The 23,657-nt window shown below is 27.6% G+C and overlaps 2 protein-coding genes across 6 annotated transcripts in view; one reads left to right on the forward strand and one right to left on the reverse strand.

Annotated features, from left to right (window-relative positions):
- Positions 1-23,657, forward strand: part of LOC119608024 (carboxypeptidase M) — a 141,585-nt gene that overhangs the window by 55,604 nt on the left and 62,324 nt on the right. The window lies entirely within an intron of this gene.
- Positions 9,546-23,583, reverse strand: LOC119608029 (serine protease SP24D). The gene is made up of 2 exons (XM_037962254.1): positions 23,283-23,583; positions 9,546-10,245 (listed from the first exon to the last, which is right to left on the reverse strand). The coding sequence occupies exons 1-2, from the start codon at positions 23,504-23,506 to the stop codon at positions 9,720-9,722; spliced, it is 750 nt and encodes a 249-aa protein (XP_037818182.1). The 5' UTR covers positions 23,507-23,583; the 3' UTR covers positions 9,546-9,719.

Genomic DNA, 23,657 nt, shown 5'->3' on the forward strand with positions numbered 1-23,657 from the left:
AGTAAGTGCTGGTCTACACACGGAAACTTTAGTTGATTTTCTTAATTCTCTTTTAAAGTTTCCTTAATGTCTACATATAGAAACTTTTAATTCAGAAAAAACATGTTAATAGCCAAAGAATAAACAAGAAGAGAAACGCTGTCATTTTTTTACAACAATAACATTACGCTCTTCTCACAGACGAGTGCTGTGTAAATCCAACACATATGTAAAAATTTTATTCTCTCTCCAAACTTCAAAACTTTTTCGCGAAAATTTGAGGATAATAGCCCTTTGAAATATTTTTTATCACTTAACATTATATTTTATAATTTTTTTGCACAATTTAAACACATTTAATAGCCCGAAAAAAATATTTTTTATTTTTTGACATTGAATTTTTGTTGGTTGAAATTAAAACTAAAAAAACAATGTTGTAAATTTTCGTATGGTAAACGAAAAACATATTTCAAATAAATAATTTATTTTTTCAATATTATAGATTAAAAAACAAATAGACGTGTTTATGAAATGTTTGTAGATAAAATATGTGGAAAATATCTTAAGAAACCTTTCAAAGTATAAATTGAAATGTAATATTTTTTTTCAATATTTTTCAATACGATTTTTTGCAACTATGTTGACTTGAGAATTCTACTAATACATTCTTAGAGTTAGGTACCGGATGACAGTAGACTTAGGTACTTTTGACAACAGTCAGGGATGGAAAATGAGATTTTGTTTCAGTATCAAAAAATATTTCTGAGGGTACTTTTTTGGATCTCAGAGTACTAAAATAATTTTTTTGCTGAAAGTTGGTAATTTCTTAAATGCATTTACATATATTTAGGCATTTTTAAACAATAAACAAAGGAAGTAGAAAGGGCATAATATGTTGATATGATGAATATTTGTCTATCCCTCAATGTTAACCTTTTAGATATGATTTGATGAAATTTCTTGTCCAGGAAATGGGTACATGGTATCAAATAGATCCAATAAAAATATCATCCCGATATTGTACTTTGTAAATATTTAATATTTAAATTTAATGCAGTCATTTTGTTATATTATAATAAATCCGTTGTTATATTTTAATAAATATGGCCTTAATGAAATTCAGGCCACATTTAACCCTACACAAGAATAAATTTAGAAATTCAACTTAACGCTAATAATTGAGCTACAAGTATTAGTAACTATAGTTTATTGTCAATAAATCTCTTATTTATGTGTTATTAAATTAAAATATGTAGATGTTAATTTTTTAAAAATCGATTGCCATATCAAATTCTACACATTGCGCTCCATGACATGAGACCTTACATAGGATATTTCCTAGTACATCCGATTCTGAATATGGCAACAAACAATAATTTGCTTTAAAGTCCAAATATTTTTGACCAAATATTTCTTATATTATCTTTGATTGAATGCTTAATTTCAAAACATATCGTTTTATATTAAGGCCCAAATATATATATATATATATATATATATATATATATATATATATATATATATATATATATATATATATATATATATATATATATATAAAATATAAATTATTGTGAAAAAATTGTTATTAATGAATATAAACAATACAAACGGTTTGAAAAAAATTCAATATGTTTGTGTAAAAATCAATTTTTTTTAATTTTAATACGAACAAACAGCAAGCATTTGTACAAACACGAAACACTCTCATACACTACAGAACAGGCTTGCACAAACGTAAAATATTGGTATGTTTGTCAAGCCGCTTGTGTAGTCTATTTGGGCCTTAATATAAAACGATATAAATAAATCTCTTATTTATGTGTTATTAAATTAAAATATGTAGATGTTAATTTTTTAAAAATCGATTGCCATATCAAATTCTACACATTGCGCTCCATGACATGAGACCTTACATAGGATATTTCCTAGTACATCCGATTCTGAATATGGCAACAAACAATAATTTGCTTTAAAGTCCAAATATTTTTGACCAAATATTTCTTATATTATCTTTGATTGAATGCTTAATTTCAAAACATATCGTTTTATATTAAGGCCCAAATATATATATATATATATATATATATATATATATATATATATAAAATATAAATTATTGTGAAAAAATTGTTATTAATGAATATAAACAATACAAACGGTTTGAAAAAAATTCAATATGTTTGTGTAAAAATCAATTTTTTTTAATTTTAATACGAACAAACAGCAAGCATTTGTACAAACACGAAACACTCTCATACACTACAGAACAGGCTTGCACAAACGTAAAATATTGGTATGTTTGTCAAGCCGCTTGTGTAGTCTATTTGGGCCTTAATATAAAACGATATGTTTTGAAATTAAGCATTCAATCAAAGATAATATAAGAAATATTTGGTCAAAAATATTTGGACTTTAAAGCAAATTATTGTTTGTTGCCATATTCAGAATCGGATGTACTAGGAAATATCCTATGTAAGGTCTCATGTCATGGAGCGCAATGTGTAGAATTTGATATGGCAATCGATTTTTAAAAAATTAACATCTACATATTTTAATTTAATAACACATAAATAAGAGATTTATTTATATCGTTTTATATTAAGGCCCAAATAGACTACACAAGCGGCTTGACAAACATACCAATATTTTACGTTTGTGCAAGCCTGTTCTGTAGTGTATGAGAGTGTTTCGTGTTTGTACAAATGCTTGCTGTTTGTTCGTATTAAAATTAAAAAAAATTGATTTTTACACAAACATATTGAATTTTTTTCAAACCGTTTGTATTGTTTATATTCATTAATAACAATTTTTTCACAATAATTTATATTTTATATATATATATATATATATATATATATATATATATATATATATATATATATATATATATATATATTTTATATAGGGCTTCAATAGCTCTATAACTTGTCGGAAGAAGAAATTGAAAGATCTTAATGGCCCTAAAATATAAGTAGTTAAAGTGCGTGACGTGATGTGACAGAAATAGAAGTTGCTTATTTCTTTTTTGACAAAAATGTAAAAATCTGCGAGTTTCACCTGGCTATTTGGTTAAAACCTTTTTTATTGTAATTCGGAATATTTATTGATGGTTTTTCAGCTTTTAGAACTAAAAAATTGTTTTCAGATTTTTTTTGTACAAGCCGTTATGTGTGACGTGACAAAAATTTTCAATGATGAAATTTGCAATATTATTGAAAATTAATTAGTCCATAGATTTATTTTGGACGGACATTGTTGAAAGTTTTTGGAATCGGAGAAATATTTCGACTATTTAATAACATTTTAGTTGAAAATAGCTCCCGTATAAGAATAATATAAGAATTAACATTAATTAACATAAAACTTTTAAAAATGCTTATATCACCATAAAATTCAACACAAATAATTTTGACATACACAAAAATCGTTCATACTAATATTTTTAAAAATTGGTCAATGATTAAGCATAGCTTCCATACAAAGCCCACATTTGATATACCCATAAACTTGGATATATAACTAAAATTTCGCCATCCTGATAATACAAACACACAAAAAACTTTCAAATGTACAACTACTGACCCTTCTGATGATAATAAAAACCGATGATAATAAAAACCGAAAATCACTTTTTTTCCATACATTTCTTAAAAATATAATTTGTTGAATTTCTGTGCTTTTTCTTCCACTTATCAACTAAAAAATCATAACTATCACCTAATTGAATAAATTGCATAAATATCACATCTTTTTAAATAACAATATTTCACAATTCGAAGGTTGCACTTGAGAAAATTTATGTAATGTGACGTGACAGACTTTGAAATTCTATAAAAAATAACCCCGCTTAGAATTATTTTTGTTTTCTTTTAAATTGAGTTCTATATACTAAACTTGATTTAGATTCAAAGTTTTGAATACTTCTGAATGCCAACTAAAAAGTTATAGGGATAAATCCTGTTTCAACGTGACGAACGTGACATTTAAAAGTCTATGAAAGAAAACCGAAAATTTGCCTTTTAAGGATCTTTATCTTTTTATATTTGTATGTTTTAAGATAACTATTATTCCAACAAATATTTTCCGATAAAAGTCCATTTAAATATTAGCCTTTAAAATAATAAAAACTATTAAAAGTAAATGCTGCTAAAGGTGCAAAAATATGCCTGAAATATTATTGTAACTTTTAATTCCGATTTCTCATCATAGTGGTTAAGAAAAGCTTTGGGGTCTTTAATTTAATAAAATTTGAATCTTTTTCTATAATAATAGAAGTTGAAATTTTATTTTTGATGACTTTTAGTTTTTGAGCCACGGTGGACTTTTCGGTGGAAATGCCCATTTGTAAAAATTTTATTCTTTCTCCAAACTTCAAAACTTTTTCGCGAAAATTTGAGGATAATAGCACTTTGAAATATTTTTTATCACTTAACATTATATTTTATAATTTTTTTGCACAATTTAAACCAACGGTTCCCAAAAGGGGGTCCGCGGACCCCTAGTGGTCCGTAGCAAAATCCTAGGGGGTCCGCGAAGACGAACGAAAAAAATCATGAATAAAAAATATTCTCTATATGTTACAAAATATTAAAAATATCTCCAAATTTTTCATAAATACTAAAATACACAATTTTTATTCAATAATCCCAGATTTGTTGGTGACTCTTTGAATTTTATTGTTTCGGTCGTTTATCAGGATGAAGCTAGGCGCTACAAATTTATTGTTTCACTTTTATAAAGTAAAGTATTACGTGATTTGTAATTTTTATAAATATAAATGTTTTTATAGCAGACGGATAATGATTTGCCTTAGAATTAAATACTGATACTAGTATCCCGGAATATGAAGTTAGGTCACATTTCATAATATTTTTTTAAATTGTAAGCAAAAGTGTTAATCTAGTTAATTTTAAATATAAATATTCCATTCCAACGTGATACACAGATTTTAACTTCATTTTGTTGTCCAATATTATTAAATCAACATCAGAAAATTCATAGCGTTTTGCGTAAATAGTCAAAACCACGCAGTAAAATAATTCGTAGGTATTTTAAAATTCAAATTTAAGATCCAAATTCACAGTACATTCGCAAAGAGTTCAAGTCATATTTTATGTGGGTAACGCATTCCGCAACAACATCGAAGAAGTCTAACTTTCACATATTTTCCCGAAAATTTAGCTTACATACTCAGCTCACTCCTATGCAATCGCAAAAAAATTTAGAAACGTGACTCTTTAAGCACATGTCGACAATACTTGTTAAAGAAACCTTTTCTCTACCTTGACGAGAAATGAACATGAAAGCTCTCACGATCATAAAATTAAACATCATGTTAGAAGTCATTCTATATTTAAAACCATGAAATTGAAAACATCTCCGAAATACTAAATGTTCTCAATGTACGGGAATATTTTATAGGGTTTATGGACCAGGACTAAGACAATTTTCGAACAATTACACAGTGATACAGCAAAAAAATGCAGGGGTTCTCATATACCAATTCCATTTCGTTATAGTCCATAGAGTAGGAATTTATTTTTAATTTTTCCCGATCACTTCGTTTAGTTCCTTTTTAAGAGCAAAAGTTGTGAAAAAGAGCTATTTTTGAAGTTTTAACTTTAAAAAAATATATGTCTGGTAGTTTGCAACCGATTTTCAAATTGGATATTTTGTTTTAAAGATACAAGTGTTGTCTTCCAACCCAAAAAAATAAATCCAAAATTTATGATTAATGTCTTGGTTACGGCCATTTAAGTAAAAAAACTCACACTTTTTTCACAATTTTTAATTTTCATACTGCTCTACGTTGGCCATGAAGCAATAACTTTAGCTTTTATTACATTTGAAAAAAGCCACATTAAGTTGGGTTTCCAATGATGGTCAATTTATGATAATCGATGAAAAAGGTTATGAGTTGTGCTAAGTTTTATAAAAATATAGCATATTTCTTCCATACAAAAACGTTCATGTTTCTGGTTTTCTTTGTAACAAGTTTAAAAAATGTTTATAAACATTTTTATACAAAAATTAATTTGTATGGAGAAAACCAAAAATTCGAAAAACATGCTATTAGAAAAATTGGCATAAATTATCCAGTTTTTCATAGATTTTTATGAAATAACAAGTTTTAGAAACCTTCCTTTATGTGATTCTTCAGGAAAGTAATAAAAGATGAACTCACTGCCTCATGGTCAAAGTAGAGCATGATGAAAATGAAAATTTTTTAAAAAAGTGTGAGTTTTTTTACTTAAACGACCGTAACTCAGACATTTGACCATAAATTTTGGATTTCTTTTTTTGGATTAAAAGACACTTGTATCATTAAAAAAAAAAAAATCGGATTTGAAAATCGGATGAAAACTACTAAACTTATGATTTTTCAAATTTAAAACTTCAAAAATGGCTCTTTTTCGCATCTTTTGCTCTTAAAAAGTAAGTTAACGAAGTGATAGGGGAAAACTAAAAATATATTCGTACTCTATGGACTATAACGAAATAGAATTGGTATATGAGAACGCCTGCATTTTATTTTTCTTCACTTTTGTATCACAGTGTTATTTATAACAATAAGATATCAAAATATGTATGGGGGTCCGTGAAATTAAATAAATTCCTCAAGGGGTCCGCGAAGTAAAAAATGGTGGGAACCGCTGATTTAAACACATTTAATAGCCCGAAAATAATATATTTTTTACAAACGAAAAAAATATTTTTTATTTTTTGACATTGAATTTTTGTTGGTTGAAATTAAAACTAAAAAAAAAACAATGTTGTAAATTTTCGTATGGTAAACGAAAAACATATTTCAAATAAATAATTTATTTTTTCAATATTATAGATTAAAAAACAAATAGACGTGTTTATATAATGTTTGTAGATAAAATATGTGGAAAATATCTTAAGAAACCTTTCAAAGTATAAATTGAAATGTAATATTTTTTTTCAATATTTTTCAATACGGTTTTTTGCAACTATGTTGACTTGAGAATTCTACTAATACATTCTTAGAGTTAGGTACCGGATGACAGTAGACTTAGGTACTTTTGACAACAGTTTCATTTCTTATTTATTCTTTGATTGAAACCTTCGAGTTTCTGTCATTTGGAAATAATGAGTTTTAAAGTCAAACATTTTTTCAATATTGAAATTTTTGGTAATTTTCTCATAAAATATTAACAATGGAATTTTAATTAGATTAATATTCTTATAATGCCAATCAAGAAAAAATTCTAAATTCCATTTCGAAATGTGCTGCATTAGTGATTTGCAAACATACTTCTAAATAAGTGGCTTCTAAAATTTGATTTCTTTAATTCTGGTAATAGTGAAAATAATTCCATTACTCTATAATTTTATTCGCCGTTTTTTTTCTAGAACTTTTAGTTGATGCGTTTTTGATAATTTTATGTAGATATGTGCTAAAACATTCTAGGAATTTCAAATTTGAATAATAATTTGAAATTTTAAAGATGATTTGAGAGTATCAAATAATACTAGGGAGTATCACGGTATTTTTGAACATCAAAAAGTACCAAAAAAAGTACCATCGTACCAATTTTGCCATCCCTGACAACAGTTTCATTTCTTATTTATTCTTTGTTAATAGCATTGATTTGTTTTAAGAGTAACGTCTATCTCTTTCTCTCTCACGCAAAATCAAAAGTTTCCCAAAAAAAGTTTCCTAGTGTAGACGGGCACTATGTGTAGACATTAAGTCTACAGTGAAAACTTTTTTCCCAGTGTGAAAACATGCATTATCTCCCAACTCCGAAATATAATGCTCCTATTACGGTTTACAACTTAGTTTAGTTGAAATTGAAACAACTCAACTTTTTTTGGTATTATGACTTATAAGTGCCGGTTCACACAGGAAAACTTTTGATTTTATGTGTGGGAGAGAGAGATGGTTGATATTTCGATCTCTTTTTCTCACACACAAAATCAAAAGTTTTCCAAAAAAGTGTACCTGTGTGAACCGGCACCAAATAATAGTTGAAATTGTGTTCATGGTGTCAACCTAAATAAGTGCCGAATTTACAGGTGATTGCTTTATTGTTTTATAACACTATCCTTTGTTAAATAGGAAAAGTTGTAAAATGTATGCATATGTATGTAATTTTTTAATTTTTTTCTCATTATCTGTGATATTCATAAAAAAATTGAAAAAAAAACTAATCAGTGCCTGTGTTCTGTAACTTTCGATTCTACAAAAAAATTCGAAAAATTTATTATCGTCTTGTTTAACCCATTTACAGCCAATCAAAAAGTACAAGTTAAATTTTTGAAACTTCACGGTATATTTATTTTCAACAATGCAAAAAAGTAGAAACGAAAAAAAAAATATTAATAATTAGGACATTAGAGAGGATTTCCGTTTTTATGTAGCTCGCGTTTTTTAACGATTTACAGACGTCCCAGAAACTAGAAACAGAGTGAAATGGCAGACACGGGCACTACTATGTTATCAGATTATTTTTAGACCGTTTGTTTCAAATTAATAACTGTCATACTTTGTTTAAAAAATTATAACAAATTTATTTTATAACATGTTTTTAGTATATTTTTGTCCACTGAAGTTTAATAGATTATTACAACAATAACAATGAATTTAGTTAAATTGTTTGATTTAATATTTATTCTGAGCACTTTCCTCTACTCAATACTGAAAAAATAAATAAACCAGAGTTAACCGTTTTTTAATACAGTCTTAAAAATTAAGTGTTCCCAAATTGGCACAGCGACCGTAAATGGGTTAAAACAGGGTGAACACACATAATTTAAATATATTTTGGATAATTGTAATGTGCAGTATACATTAAACAGGTATATGCAATTGAACAGCTGATAATTTTTTTGTTTTCTTATTTGCATACCTTCTCTGTCAAAATTTGTTTTTGTTTATTTGAAGTTATTGTAACAAAATAAAATTTGAATAATTAAAAATTAAAAATGTTTAGTTTATAAAAAAATAATATTGTTTGCACAAAAAATACATTTCAACCATCATCCGCATTGCACCCTTTGTTAGGTCCGCTGTCTTTAGCCAAACTTCATCCGTTTGGAACACAACTTTATTGGCACAAATCAGGCCAATTCAGAAATCAATAACCTTTAGTATTGCGCCCGTTGACTGGTCCACTTTCTTTAGATAAACTTTGGTAGCGAAAGATATAAATTTAGTGGCACAAATCAGGTTATTCCAAAATCTTGCTTTTTGGGTCCATTGACAGGTCTCTGCCAAAAATACATGTTGTTTTTGTATTGTTGTAGTGATGCATATACCTGTTAAGTGTATCCTGGTAATGTGTTTTACGGGCACAGTTTCCATATTTTGTAGATAATAATCCTGTATTAGCGAATTTTGTATGATAAAGATATAAAAATATTGAAAAACAAAATCTGAAATAAGAAAACATCAGTATACATAGTTTAATATTAATTCCTCATAAAATCTCACAAATGACGCGCACATTTCATCGATTTTAATATAAAGATCACGAGAAATAAAAAATGTTCTGAAGAAAATGCCATACATTTTTTAACAAATACAAAAATAAAAGTTAAGATTAAAATATTTTACGACAAGCCTTCTAGATTCTGTTTGAAAAACTTGTTTTTAAATTTTATTAACTTTTGTCAATGAAAACAGTTCATAATATGTATTTATGCTAAAACTTTTTTTCTGTGTATTTCTTGTGAAAAATGAATTCTGTTGAGAAAGATCAATTATAAATCTACATCATTTGCTCCATTATCCAGTTATAATTGAAAGCCATACTAGTAAACACGTCTGGTAAGAAACTGCCACATTCACCCAATACAGATGCCGCTATTCCAATCAATTGATTGTGGTAAACAGCGGGAGAACCAAAATCGCCCTGGCATATTCCATTTTTTCGCGTATGCCCCAAACATATTACTTCATCATTGGTACTACCCATGGTTCTAAAACATTCGGAAGCATCAATTAAAGTAGCATCATTAATTTGAAGAGTACGATACATATCATTTTCTCCATGTTTTATTCGACCCCAACCGGAAATTTCTACTTCAGCACCGACAGGTGGATCAGTTTTAGACAAAGCAGTCGGTTGTATGTAATCGCTAAATATTAGAGGCTGAGAAAGTTTTAATAGAGCTATGCCTGTTGTAAGATCATTATAATTTGGATTGACAGTAATTTTTTCTAAAACAATACGTGAACCTCCATTATAAAGATCAGTAGTGCCGGCAGTAATCGTAAACATTTGTGGTGGCCATCTAAAATATTAAAAAAGAATAGGATTTTAAACTTCTTAAAACAAATGAAATAAAAAAAAATATCTATTTTACATATTCGAATATAGACCAATTTTTTGATCATGTACGATTGCAAATGTACGATTGCAAAAATACAGTAAATAAGAGTTTAGTGTACGATTAAAATATTAAAAAATTATTTTTTTAGCCCTATCATAAGCATTTCTCCGATACATTCAACAAACGAAAGAGCTATGCTTCCAATGCTCACTTAAAAATCAGCATTGTTTTTAGAAAATATTTATAATCTAAGACTGTGTTTCACACTGGTCGATCACAGTTAAATTTGTATTATATAAACCTCTAAACTGCAATAAAACATTTTAATTTTTATCGATAACTGTACTGTTACAAAGACTTTTGTAGAACTGAAATTGCTGTACACTTTCTTTTGACGTTCACAGTATATAAAAGAATTAAAAAAAATTAAAATATGTACATCTGCATCTACTCTTAAAATTTGTATTTATTTACGTATACATATGGGCATTTCCACCGAAAAGTCCACCGTGGCTCAAAAACTAAAAGTCATCAAAAATAAAATTCAAATTATAGAAAAAGATTCAAATTTTATTAAATTATAGACCCCACAGGTCTTCTTAACCACTATCGGAATCGAAAGTTACAATAAAATATAGGCATAATTTTCATCTTTATTAACATTTTCTCTTAATAGTTTTTATAATTTTAAAGGCTAATGGACTTTTATCGTAAAATATTTGTTGGAATAATAGTTATCTTAAAGCATAGAAATATAAAAAGATAAATATGCGTAAAAGGCAAATTTTCGATTTCCTTTTATAGATTTCTAAATTTCACGATTGTCACGTTGAAACAGGATATATCCCGATAACTTTTTAGTTGACATTCAGAAGTGTTCAAAACTTTGAATCGTAATCAAGTTTAGTATATGGAACTCAATTTAAACAAAAATAAATATAAGCTGGTTTATTTTTTATAGAATTTCAAAGTTTTTCAAGTGCAATCTTCGAATTGTGAAACATTGTTATTTAAAAATATGTATGTGATATTTATGCAATTTATTCAATTAGGTGATAGTTATGATTTTTTTAGCTGATAAGAGGAGAAAAATGCACAGAAATTCAACAAATGATCTTTTTAAGAAATGTATGAAAAAAAGTAATATGGGAGTTATGACCGATTATTGTATTATCATCAGAAGGGTCAGTAATGTGGTAGTTTTACATTTGAAAGTTTTTTTTTGCGTTATTGAAGTGAATATATCCATTTTTATGGGCTTTGTGTGGAAGTTATGCCTAATCCAATTAAAAAAAATTTGGTTGAGCGACTTTGTGTTTTATGGTGGATTTATATTACTTAATATTTTGCTTTCAGACAACTATAGCGCCATATGATTTGCGGAAATATTAGTGTCAAATGAAAGCTCTCTTTTTGCATTATGCCAAAATCCGGTGCGCATTAAAATATTTTAAGGATATACAATTTAACGACCTAGGTACGGATTTCATAACCTCAAAAATAAACTCAGATATATAGCAAAATTTTTAACAATTTGAACACATTTCACTATGAATTTATACATAATAACACATAATTAAAATTAAGTTTTCAAATCAGTCCAAAAAAAAATTAAAAAATGTACTTAGATTTGATATAAAAATCTACGAAAAAGCTACTTCAAATGGCTTTTGAAATAAATTGCAAAAAATAATTTTTTTAAATAACATTAACATTTTAGTATTTATTTATAATTTACCACTAAATGTGGTTTTTGTCAGAAGAATACAAATTTCGAAAAAAATTGTATCTAAAAGCTCTGATACACGGTTGTCAGATCTTACAACGTTGTCAGTAAAATATGCAGAAAATGTCGAACAATCGTGTGAACTTGCAATTTTTTTGTCAGAAAAAGCATTACTGACAATATTGCAAGATCAAGTTTGAAAATTGACACCGTTGTTAGACATTTTCTGCACATTTTACTGCCAACGTTGTAAGATCTAACAACCGTGTATACATAGCTTAATTCTTAAAAATTTTTGATTTTGCTCATATGTATGTACATATATTATCCTAATTTTTCACCTCTAAAACGTATGACCGGAACGTTCGTCACGATGGAAATGCCCATATTGTATTTATACCTCATGAGGACACAAACTTAATACATATTTTTAAATTATGAGCAGAATAACAAACTTATATATGTATACCCTTTTCACGAAGGTGAAAGGTATAAAAACATTATGGTTTATTTTGAAGGTTTGGGAATATGTCAATAACTTTGTTGCTTGTCCTCTGATATAAAGCACTGCTCAAAAATATAGCGCATTTTTTGTTTATTATTTTCTCTTTTTATACCATTAAAAAAGCTTTAGGTAATAATTTTTTTTGGCGGTAAATTAAAGCATACTTTATTAAAACAATATTGAAATTTATTTTAAAATAGCAAAATAACTGCGCTAGAAAATATTTTACGAAACAAGTCCTTAATTATTGATTCAAAATTATAGCGCATTTATAATCAAATTAGCAATAAAATATTCTTAAATGAAATGTTTATCAATATTGGATCTCGGGATGATAAAATACTTCTGCCCCTATATTTTAAGACCCATTTAGTCCCAGTTGGTATTTAGTTGCCTAAGTGTAGCGAACATTTTGGGTTTTTTTAACAAATTAATTTTTTAGCAATTTACAATCAATTTATGCAGCGATTTTAAATTCTGAAGACATGAATCGTTAATTAATCAATTATAATATAATTTATAAACATTTGATAACAATTTGGTCAATGTTATATGAGAATATTTCCTTGATAGATCCAAAATTTCTGAATTTAGCGCGATAGCATTGAGCATTTTTAATATTTCAACTAGGCCTATGTTTAAATAGGCCCAAAAATGTGATCATATTTTCTCCAAAAGGTTAAAATTTAGTGACTCTAGTATTTTCATATTCTAGCACATGCACATGTGCTAACTGAAACACCACCAAAAAATGTTTTTAAAATTCTTATAAATGGAAATTTTATTTTCAGTAAATGGAAATTTTAATTTCAAAAAATGGAAAATGGAGGTCAATTCGAATGAAAACTATTATTTTTATTTAATTAATATACATACAAGTTTATTATCAAATCGATGTAATACGATATTAGATATTAGTTCTTAATTTTTTTATATTACATGTGAGGTTTAGCTTACATAGAATTAAGCATATTCAGATCATAGTAATGATGTGTTATTATTCCATAGATAATTATTAAACATTAGAAGCAAGTTTTTTAAGGTTTCATGGTGAAATTTGATAAAATTATCATCACGATCTTAAATCTGTCAAAAAGTGACCCATGTTAGAGGGTCAGACTGTTGTTTACCTGGGAAAAAATTTTAAAATTTCATGTCAAAGTTATCTCCAATGTCACTAGATATAATTCTCATTAAAAAAATTGGACTATTGACCAATTAGAGGCATATTTTGACATAAAGTAATTTACTAGTACTATAAGACACATTTCAGCAAAAATAACCAAATACAACTGCTTAATATTTGTCACATCAAATTAAATTGCATTTAGAAGCATAGACAACTGTCCTTTCATAATAATTAGTTGCAATTTTTCAAAATTAATTAACATTTTTCAATATTGTTTCAACGTATTTCAAAGAGTGCGCTATAATTATGAAACAGTTTTTTTATGGTTAGTTTTGTATAAAAAGCCCTATTACCGTTATTTTGCCGACTTACACCGAATTTTGATACTTATTACATAAACTGGCCTTCGTTCTTGAATTTGCCATCAATCATGTTTTTCTAACTTAATTTATTGTAATAATATAAAAAGAATAAAAACCTAACAAAAGGTGTGCTATATTTCTCTAGAAGATATTCTAAGATTTGTTCGAAACAGAGACAGAAAATAATTATTATCTATGAAATTTTTGGTTAAAAAAATCAGTATGAAAGAATCGTCCTAGAAATGTTTTGAATGTACCAAAATATTTCCCAGACCTTTTTTTATCGATTTCTTCAATAAACTTTTTTTCTTGATTTTTATAATAAAAATTGAAAATAAAAATTATTTTTGATTTTAATTTTATTTGTTTCAATAAAAAATTATTTATGTTGTTTTTAATAATACTCATTCAGTAATTTTTATTTATTCAAACAAAAAATAGAAATCAATCAATAATTTTTATTTTTCAAAGCAAAGAATAAAAATCACCTAAAAAATATTAATTTTCCAATTTTCGAATCTAATTTCTGCACAATTTCTGCAAATTTGGTCGATGATATCAGTGGTAAAGAAATTTTACCAATTTTCTATTAATCTCTCTTTAAAAAATCATTGCCTGATTTTTATTTGTGCCTTATGGCTTAAAAATTATTTGTGTTTTTTATTATTGATTTTTATTTGAAAAAGTTCTCAGTAATTTTTACGAAAAATATAAAAAATTCAAATCAAAAGCAATTTGTATTTTCTGAGAAATAAAACACAAACCAAATAAAATTTGTAATTTTAATTTTTTTAAATAAAAATAATAACAATTACTGTCTCTGGTTCGAAATGTTAAGATAATATCATTTTCATTTACACTATTTTACACATTTTAATAGATTTCCGGCACGGGTTCCCGCATAAAAACAGGATATTTAGTTATGAAATTTGACATAAACAAGTTTAAAGATCGGTTCATAATTGACCCCATCCCCCATATAAAGTGACTTTAAAGCTTTTAATTTATTACAAAATTCCAATACAGAAACAAGACTTAACATAACAGGTTTCATATAAACAAAATCCTGCCTGTAAAATTTTATGGGGATGGCTCCAATGGCTTCAACGCTCATAATTTGCTATAAAATTCCAATATAGAAACGAAATTCCACATAAACAGTAGGATGTCCCGTGGACCACTTTTTTGAAGGATTACCTCTCAATCGATGCGTATTAATCAAACTATTAATAGTCGATCGGTTAATCGATCAATTTTTAACGATTAATCGCTCGAATAAATGAAAATTGCCAAATTTCAAATAACGAGCAAAAGAATAATTTATATCAATTAACCGACTAAGAAAACTAAGCAAAATTACTGTATATTTTATACAAAATTCAATATTTTTATAATAAATTTTCTTCCTTTATTAATTCCTTAATTATTTTTCTATAAAGAAGAATATTTATTTGATGATTTTTATAACAATACTTCTGAAATATTGTGAGAATTTGTTCTGATTTACCTACTTCTAGAATCGGTTCATACAGAAACCCAGAAACTTTCAGATTCCTAAAAAGAAATCTTCGAAATAATGACATCGCCTTTACTTCTACATCCAGTTTTGAAGAACAGTGTTGTGTTTCTTAAATATTTCAAATAAGTTCTTCAGCAATAGTTATACACTAGTTCATTGGAACGTATGAATTCTGGAACTCGTCGAAAAATCCCAAAAACATAAAATTATTTAACTTAATTTCTTTATATAGAAAAGGATTTCACATGAAAATAAATTATTTCTAATATTTGAGAAAAAACTTAACTAAAAAATTTACATATTCAATTTAAAGAAGTTGAAAATTATAATTGTGTTTTTATAGGAAGACAAATATTGCAAAAAAGAAATAATATTAATAACTCGATTAACCGAATAATTTTGAATTATCTGATTATTAACCGGCTAACTTAAAACATCAAATAATTATTTGTCGAATAAACCGAATAAGACAAAATCTCATTTCATTTTGCTATGGTATACACTTAATTTTAGACCCACAACATTGTTTTTTAAGTCTATTTTTTCCTCACACTGTATCACTGGCGGCCCATACAGGTAAAACCAAACTAGTTTCAAAATGTATTGGACAGACTTAAGATACCCCAAAACGAGGCTGTTTGCGTGCACTGGGTTGGAAAACTACTACCAGGTATCCTCAAAACAGAGCAGAAAGGGTTGCTGTTCTGGTATCACATGGGACTAAAGAACAACTCCTGGGCATTCCTGAAACTGACAGTAGCTCAGGGGAGGAATTGATTAATTCAATTTCGATGTAGGCGAGAAAACCCGTAAAATCGGTCCATCGGAGATAACAAATATGATCAACAAATAATTTTTTTATGGACTTTTTGATTTAGGGATGTAAAATAGTATATTTGTAAAAAATCAAAAAGTTCGGAGATGAGTGAGAAAAATATACTTCTAGGTAGAAATGCCCATATATAAATATTTTAATCTTAAATTAAAAAAATAAAAAATTAAAAAAAATGGTTTATATTAGAAATTGAGGTTGGTGCGTGATGTTTTTGATTTCAAATAACCTAAAAAAATGATTTTCAATAATTATACAACATTGGCCATCACGTGGTGGTATGCCAAAAATTTCGCAAAATTAGTTATATCCCTAATGTATATACTTTGACAACGGATGTTATTGAAAAATTGTAAACTCTGTGGTGTCAATTTGGTACCAGGCGTGTATATTTCCTTTTCCGTCTGTGTACTTACGTTTTTTATAGCATATAAAATATTATAAACAGTATCGCCAAAAAATCAAGATTTTCAAAACTTTGAGGCCCCAGTGGTAGGTGTTAACATCTTTTAATGGTGCTCAAACTTTGGCAACATTAAAATCTAACAAAATTGAACATATTAGAAGGGTGCTTGCCAAAAAATCTGACATAAATTTTTTTCATACATAAAATTTTTAAAAAGGTCGTTCCTCGGGACACTAATAAACCGGTATTATATGAACTAAAATTTCTCTGAAAAATTTTACGAGAATAGATTTAACACAAACAAGTTTTATAGATGCCAAAATAATAGAATATAAATAAATTTTATCCTTTTTTGGCCAAAATTAATTACAGCCAAACGGCTGGGTCGATTTAAATAAATCTTTTGGATTTTCGGGGCACTCGAATAAACCGGTATTATATGGTTATAAGGTTCCCCGATCTAGTTAGGTCCTAATTGATTAAATCTTAAATTTTGAACTTTGTTTTTAAGCTATGTTTTTTCATATTTCTTTACAGTGTACACAAAATTGTGAAAGTAACAGTAAATTTTGTTTAGTATGAAAAAGAGGCAATGAAAAAATTTTAATAAAAAGCTTGATATTTTTAGTATAAAAAATTTTTCCAGCAAGATAAAAATTTCATTCTTTATATTTTAAATATATTACGCCCTGAAAAATTAACTAAGCCATAAATTACGAAATTAAGTTTGATTTTCGTAGAAAAGGATTGAAAAATGTAATCATGTTTTAATTAAAATAATTGTTGGGGCCAATCCAAACGTTTAATACCGTGCTTCGCAAGTCTCTAGGTGTTTTGTTTATGGCCACCGTCTTGCATACTGATAGTTAAGTGTGGTTCACACCCTAAGACTATTTTCCTAAGGGTTCTTAACTTTTTTTCAGGGAACCAACCCAAAATCAATAGCAATCCCTGAAATCCTAAAGAAATACTAAAAATGCACTAAAGTTTTGGAGTAGGATTTTTATTGATATGTGGTGGTTTCATTGAGAACAGTTAGGAATCTTAAAAAAAAATAGAAGGAATATTGAAAACAATCCCCTATGTAGACACTTCAAGGGGTCAACACATCAAGGTCCTCAACAATAAACAAGGCGGAATCGAACCAAAAATGTTTCAAATAAGCACAAATATACCAAAATAAGGAGATTTCCAATGCCCCATTACCTAAAAAAGCATTAGGTGGCGATAAATGAAGAATAAACTAAAATTAACACATATTTTTAATCAAATTTTATTAAAAACATGCAAAAGAGTCTTAAACCTATCATTACAGCAAAAGTTCGCTACAATAAATGCTGATATATACATGCGGAAAAAGGGTTACAATAGTGTTCACAAAAACATGATTACATTTTTCACTCCTTTTCTACGAAAATCAAATTTAATATTATATTTTATGGCTTAGTTAATTTTTCAGGACGTAATATATTTAAAATATAAAGAATGAAATTTTTATCTTGCTGAAAAATTTTTTATACTAAAAATATTAAAATTTTGTGTTTATGTGAACAGTTGTGGAAGTCGCTGTAAATCATTACAAAGGAACATCATATTCCGAATCATCTTCATCACTTATTACATTTTATTGTATAATTTCAAATGCAATTTAAAAAAATATTTAAAAAAATTCTTAAAAATAGTATTTATGTTTATATCCCAGGAAAAACTTACATTGAAAAGTAATGAGTTAAAAAGCTAATAAAACCTCACTTTTTCATTAGCATTTTAAGTCATTATTTTAACACGGTGATGTCATTGGAGGCAAGAAGTACTTGCGCACGCTTACAAATAGGGAGTTAAAGAAGTACTTGCAATTTCTCTTATAAAAAAAAAAGAGCCAGCTAGAATACGAACCAGGGACTTTAATTTGTTAGTCAAATGTTCTACACACTGCACCACTGCTTAGCTATTTTATTGCGCGTCATATAATGGTTTTCACAAACAAAACTAATTTTGTTTTATTTTTTGTAAAACACAATTCTTAAAACGCAATTAAATAAAATGTGGAAACAAAATGACAAAGCCGAAAATAAAGTACTTCTATATCAGATTATAAGAAAGTCTTTACTAGAGTACTTCTAAGTAATGCAGACGATAAGTAGTAGTCGTTGAAAAGTAAGTGGTTATGGAAGTACAACCCATTACCGAGTTTGTGCTGGGATGTTATATTTGAAAAAATTGCACATCATTGTCAAAATAACTCAAATTCAGCGCATTAAATGCATACCATTAGATTTATTTTCAAAAATTTTTAAAATACACAGTAAGAAATTTCTTTTCAGTATTTTTTTTAACTTGTTGTTTATAGTTTTTGAAAAATCGCGAATTAGTAAAATTTAAGAAAAAACTGTTAATATCCGAATTCTACGAGCTTGATTTATAAGGGATTGCAAATAAAAAAATAATAGTTTGAAGGTATTAAATATTTATAGAGTGATGCTTTTTGATGCTAGGTACATTTTATTTGTCCCACAAAACCTACAATTATTTTACTTTTTTGATGCGCACCAGTTTTACATTAAAGTATTAAGAAATGGGGATAATTTCGACGAATTATAAGTCGATGTTTGATATATAAAACCGCAAAAATAAAAAAAATTAAATTTTGCAAAATTTTTAAAGAGTTCATAAAATTTTTGCATTCGAATATCCTCCGATTTTATAGTTCAAAATAACAAAAAACTAAATTTACGCAATAATTCAAATTATTTCCTATATAAGTGCGAATGTGCCGCGCCAAAAACTGATATTTTAAAAAAATTACGTTCAAGTTTTTCAACTTTTGTAGCTGTCGTACCCATCTCCAATTCAGGGCACTTTAACGAGATATATACCATACGATGTATAATTATATCAGCTAACCACTGTTGTCCCAATTTTTGTATTTTATTAAGGGGCGTCATCGCCCAGTCAAAAAAAAAAAACTTTAAAAAATTGGAAAAAACCTGGTGACAAATTTTAACATCCAAGTTCTAATCCACACGGTTAAGCTTGTAAAGAATTTAACTCCTAAGTGTCTTTAGTTAGTACAATATTAGTGTTCAAAAGTTGAAAGCTATGGACAAAAACATAAAAAGAAGACGGAGAAATTAGTTAGTGACACACTTTTTTTTTAATTTTGTAAACTTCCAAAACCGATTACGTTTAGAAATAAGATCTAGAGTTTTACAATTTTTAGGCTGGAAGTCTTGTTTATTTGACATTTTATTCTTACCAAAATTATTAACAATTTAGTTCAATTTCAAAGGTCTATTATTATACCCAACATCAAAAAAGATGGGGAGTATATTAATTTTGTCATTTCGTTTGTAACACATCGAAATATTGGTCATAGACCCACAAAAGTATATATATTCTGGGTCCTTATTAATTTCTAAAACTATCTAGTCATGTCCGTCCGTCTGTCTCTCTGTCGAAAGCACGATAGATCCGAACGGAACGAGCTAGAGGAAATTTTCCACAAATATTCTGTATAGGTAAGGTTTGTTTGGTATGGAAATTAGGCAATATCGGTCCACGTTTTCGGATAGCCCCCATACAACATAACCCCCCGAAAAGGGCTTCTGAGCTCATAATTATGTTAAATATACCTGTATATCGATAAAGTTGTATACAAGTCTTGATGACCTTGCCAAATTTCATAAAGATCGGGCCCCATTTGACCCTAGCTCCCATACAAAGTCCCCTTCAGAAAATTACTTGAATGCCTAAAATTAACTTATAAACACAAATATCGCGATGAAATTCAGCACAAATAAATATTATATAAATATAAATACATCCACAAAACTTTATCGAGCTTGGTTCATATTTGCCCCTAGCTCCCCACATAAAGCCTCTTTCAGAAAATTAGTTTTTCATCCATAAATTGCTTAAATGTATCGGAACAAGGGAATATTGAAGATAAATGTTTTATTATGAAAAATAAATCACATTTAATATTCATAACTGGTGTAGAGTACGTCACGCCCGACTATACTTTCTTACTTGTTTTTTAATTAAGAATATACCGTAGATCTACAAAAGAATACTATATATTCTGGGTCCGTTTTAGGATGATCTGTAAAACATTATAGGGCACAACCAGAGGAGCCTCTAGAAATTTCTATTGATTCAGTTTGCTTTTAATTGAAGGAAGGCAATAATGGTATCAGAGTTATTTTTATTCTTAGAAGGTTATATGCTACTATTTACCATAAAGTGAGGATGAGAATTGCACACGCCCTGCTTATGCCCTTAATATTATATGGTATTGAGATATATTACTTAACAAGCGATAATAACTTTTGCAGATTGAAGAAATGCTTTACAAGTATTGTGAGATATGTGTATCATCTTGGATCTCATGATCATGTAACAGCGCATGTAATTGATTTTTGTAAAGTTACTTACACTGTTTTATAAAACAATGAAATGTAACACACCTTCATATCTTGCATCAAGATTTGAATTTTTGAATTCGGCTAGGACATCCTCACTTAAAATACCAAGTTTTAATTTTTTGGTTATGAAAAGATCATTTCATTTGAGAGTGGCTCGATTATGGAATGCTATTATACCATATAGCGAAAGACATTTTTCCAAGTCCGTTAAACAATTTTCTAGTTTTGTAATGGATCATATTTAGACTATGTGTTTCATTGTTATCACCAACATGTAATTATTAACAATTACATTTAGAATATACCCAAATTTGTGTTAATTGTTATAATTAACATTTATATAAAATAATTATTAATACATATTAATATATAAGTTTGAATTGTGCTTACAATATATTTATCTAGTAATCAATTTGTAAGGAGGCTTTAGATTACTTTCAATAAATGGAAATAAATAAATAAATAACACTTTCAAAATAGCAGTAAGAGTAATCACTTTATAAAATTCTGTTGCCTTCGGTTCATAATAGTAAGTGTTAAGTAATTTAGTTAATCTTAATCCCCAATGAAGGGAACTTATAAATTTGAATTACTTTTCCAAATACTATTGTAAGACCCTATATTAGACTTTAACTCTGTCCAAACCGGTGTCCCAAGATTTATTTTACATTTTCCTCTATTTGGAGCGTAATTTTGAGTCCACGGCTACAGTAAATGATTATTTCTAAAGAAAAGTAAGTTATTTTTTAGAATTTGATGTCACTACATGCTAAAGAGGATAATATCCTGCGATATCCTTCGAAAACACTTTTTCCATGTTTCATCAAAAAGGATAAATATACGTCAAAATCAAGTGTGTAGAGAAGTCATATTCATAAAAACTCCAGTGGTTTAGTTTTGTGCGTGAAAGGGTTTATAGACCTTATTATTATGATTTGCTGACATTACTATAAGATTCGGTTCGTTTTTTTAATTTTTGTTAGTTTTAATAAATTTTTTATTAATAGCGATATAAATATCGAAATATTACTTTTATACCGGTGTACCGATACCGTTATAATTTAAATACTGTTACCGAAAACGAAATAATAAAAAATTTAATACCGATACCGTTACTCGTTTCGGTTGCCAACCTTGCAAAAAAGGTGTTTTCCATTTTCTGCATTCCTTTACCAAATATAGCTTATAGTGTCATGAGCAAAATATAAATAATTCACATCATTTTCATACAAAACTTTGAAAATAACACTGTGCAACAAGAAAATCTTTCCCAAATCAGTAGACTAAAATGCCCAAAGGGTTTGAAAAAATTAGCTCGAGTTTTTAATTTGTAGGCATTTAAAGTTTTGCAATTTTATGAAAAATTTTCCCATATATGTATGTAATATATGTAACAAATTCTTAATTATTATAAATTATAATTTGTAATAATTAAGAATTCGTTACAACCGAGTTTGACTGTATGTTAAATATACCTATATTTTTTCAAAAACAAAAATACAACGAAACACGTTTTATAGGCACCGATGTGTCTGCGATATTTCTCATTTAACCTCACTTATAAATACTAATAACGTGATGAAATTCAACATAAATAAATTCATTGTGCATAAATAAATCCAAATTTTATATGGGTCGGTACATATTTTCCCCAATACCACATTTGAAGCCTCTTTCACAAAAAACATAAATGATTTATTAAATTATTCTTACAACTGTAGAGTATCATATGTTCGGCCACACATAACTACATCTCTTTCCCCATTTTTAACTGTGTTTTCATTTGTAAGGATATGTTTGGTTTATAAAAGCGAAAAGTATGCAATCGCATTTTTAGATGTGATTAAGATGTCGTTTGTAAAGTATGACATCAATTATTTTTTGCTGGGTAATAGAAAAATATGTATATGATTTGGATAAGGAATATATACATATGTATGTGGCCTCCAAAAACTGATTTTTATAAACAGACGGACAGAAAAAATAATAACGTGGTTTTTAATTTTTTTTATTTTCTATTTGACTATGCTATGTCAACTTGCTTATTTGCAAAAATGTCAATAATTATATCCCTAAAATTCATTAGTTAACTTACGGTTTATCACTTCCGGCAGAACAAACACATTGCAATGATGTCAAAGCGTAGCGTTCGCTAAGTATTACTGCGCCACAGGTTGGTAAACCAGCTATAGAAAGAGCTGCTTGGTATGGTATTTGTCCCAATATCGCATCATCTCCACCCACAATACGACTCTGAGGAGCACATAAACATCCAGCTATTGTGGTAAATAAATAAGAAATCAAAGTAAATGCTTTCATTTTCCAATTGAAACTATAACATATTTGAAAAAAGACGTATATATAAACTAATTTAAAATCAAAAAAATCAATACAAATGCCACTTCACTTATCTCATAGCGATATTGAACTAAAAATAGAAAAACAAAAATACCAAAAATTGTGTGATAAT

This window comes from Lucilia sericata, unplaced genomic scaffold, assembly GCF_015586225.1.
Source record: "Lucilia sericata isolate MDLA Ls3-8-SP2 unplaced genomic scaffold, ASM1558622v1 Contig000776F_arrow, whole genome shotgun sequence".
Classification (NCBI taxonomy): Eukaryota; Metazoa; Arthropoda; class Insecta; order Diptera; family Calliphoridae; genus Lucilia; species Lucilia sericata.

Bases quoted from the DNA above. Each gene is read 5' to 3' on its own strand.
- LOC119608029 (XM_037962254.1), bottom strand. From the start codon at position 23,506: ATGAAAGCATTTACTTTGATTTCTTATTTATTTACCACAATAGCTGGA. The intron at 10,246-23,282 runs GTAAGTTAACTA...TTAATATTTTAG, and splicing joins TCTGCCGGAAGTGATAAACC to ATGGCCACCACAAATGTTTA.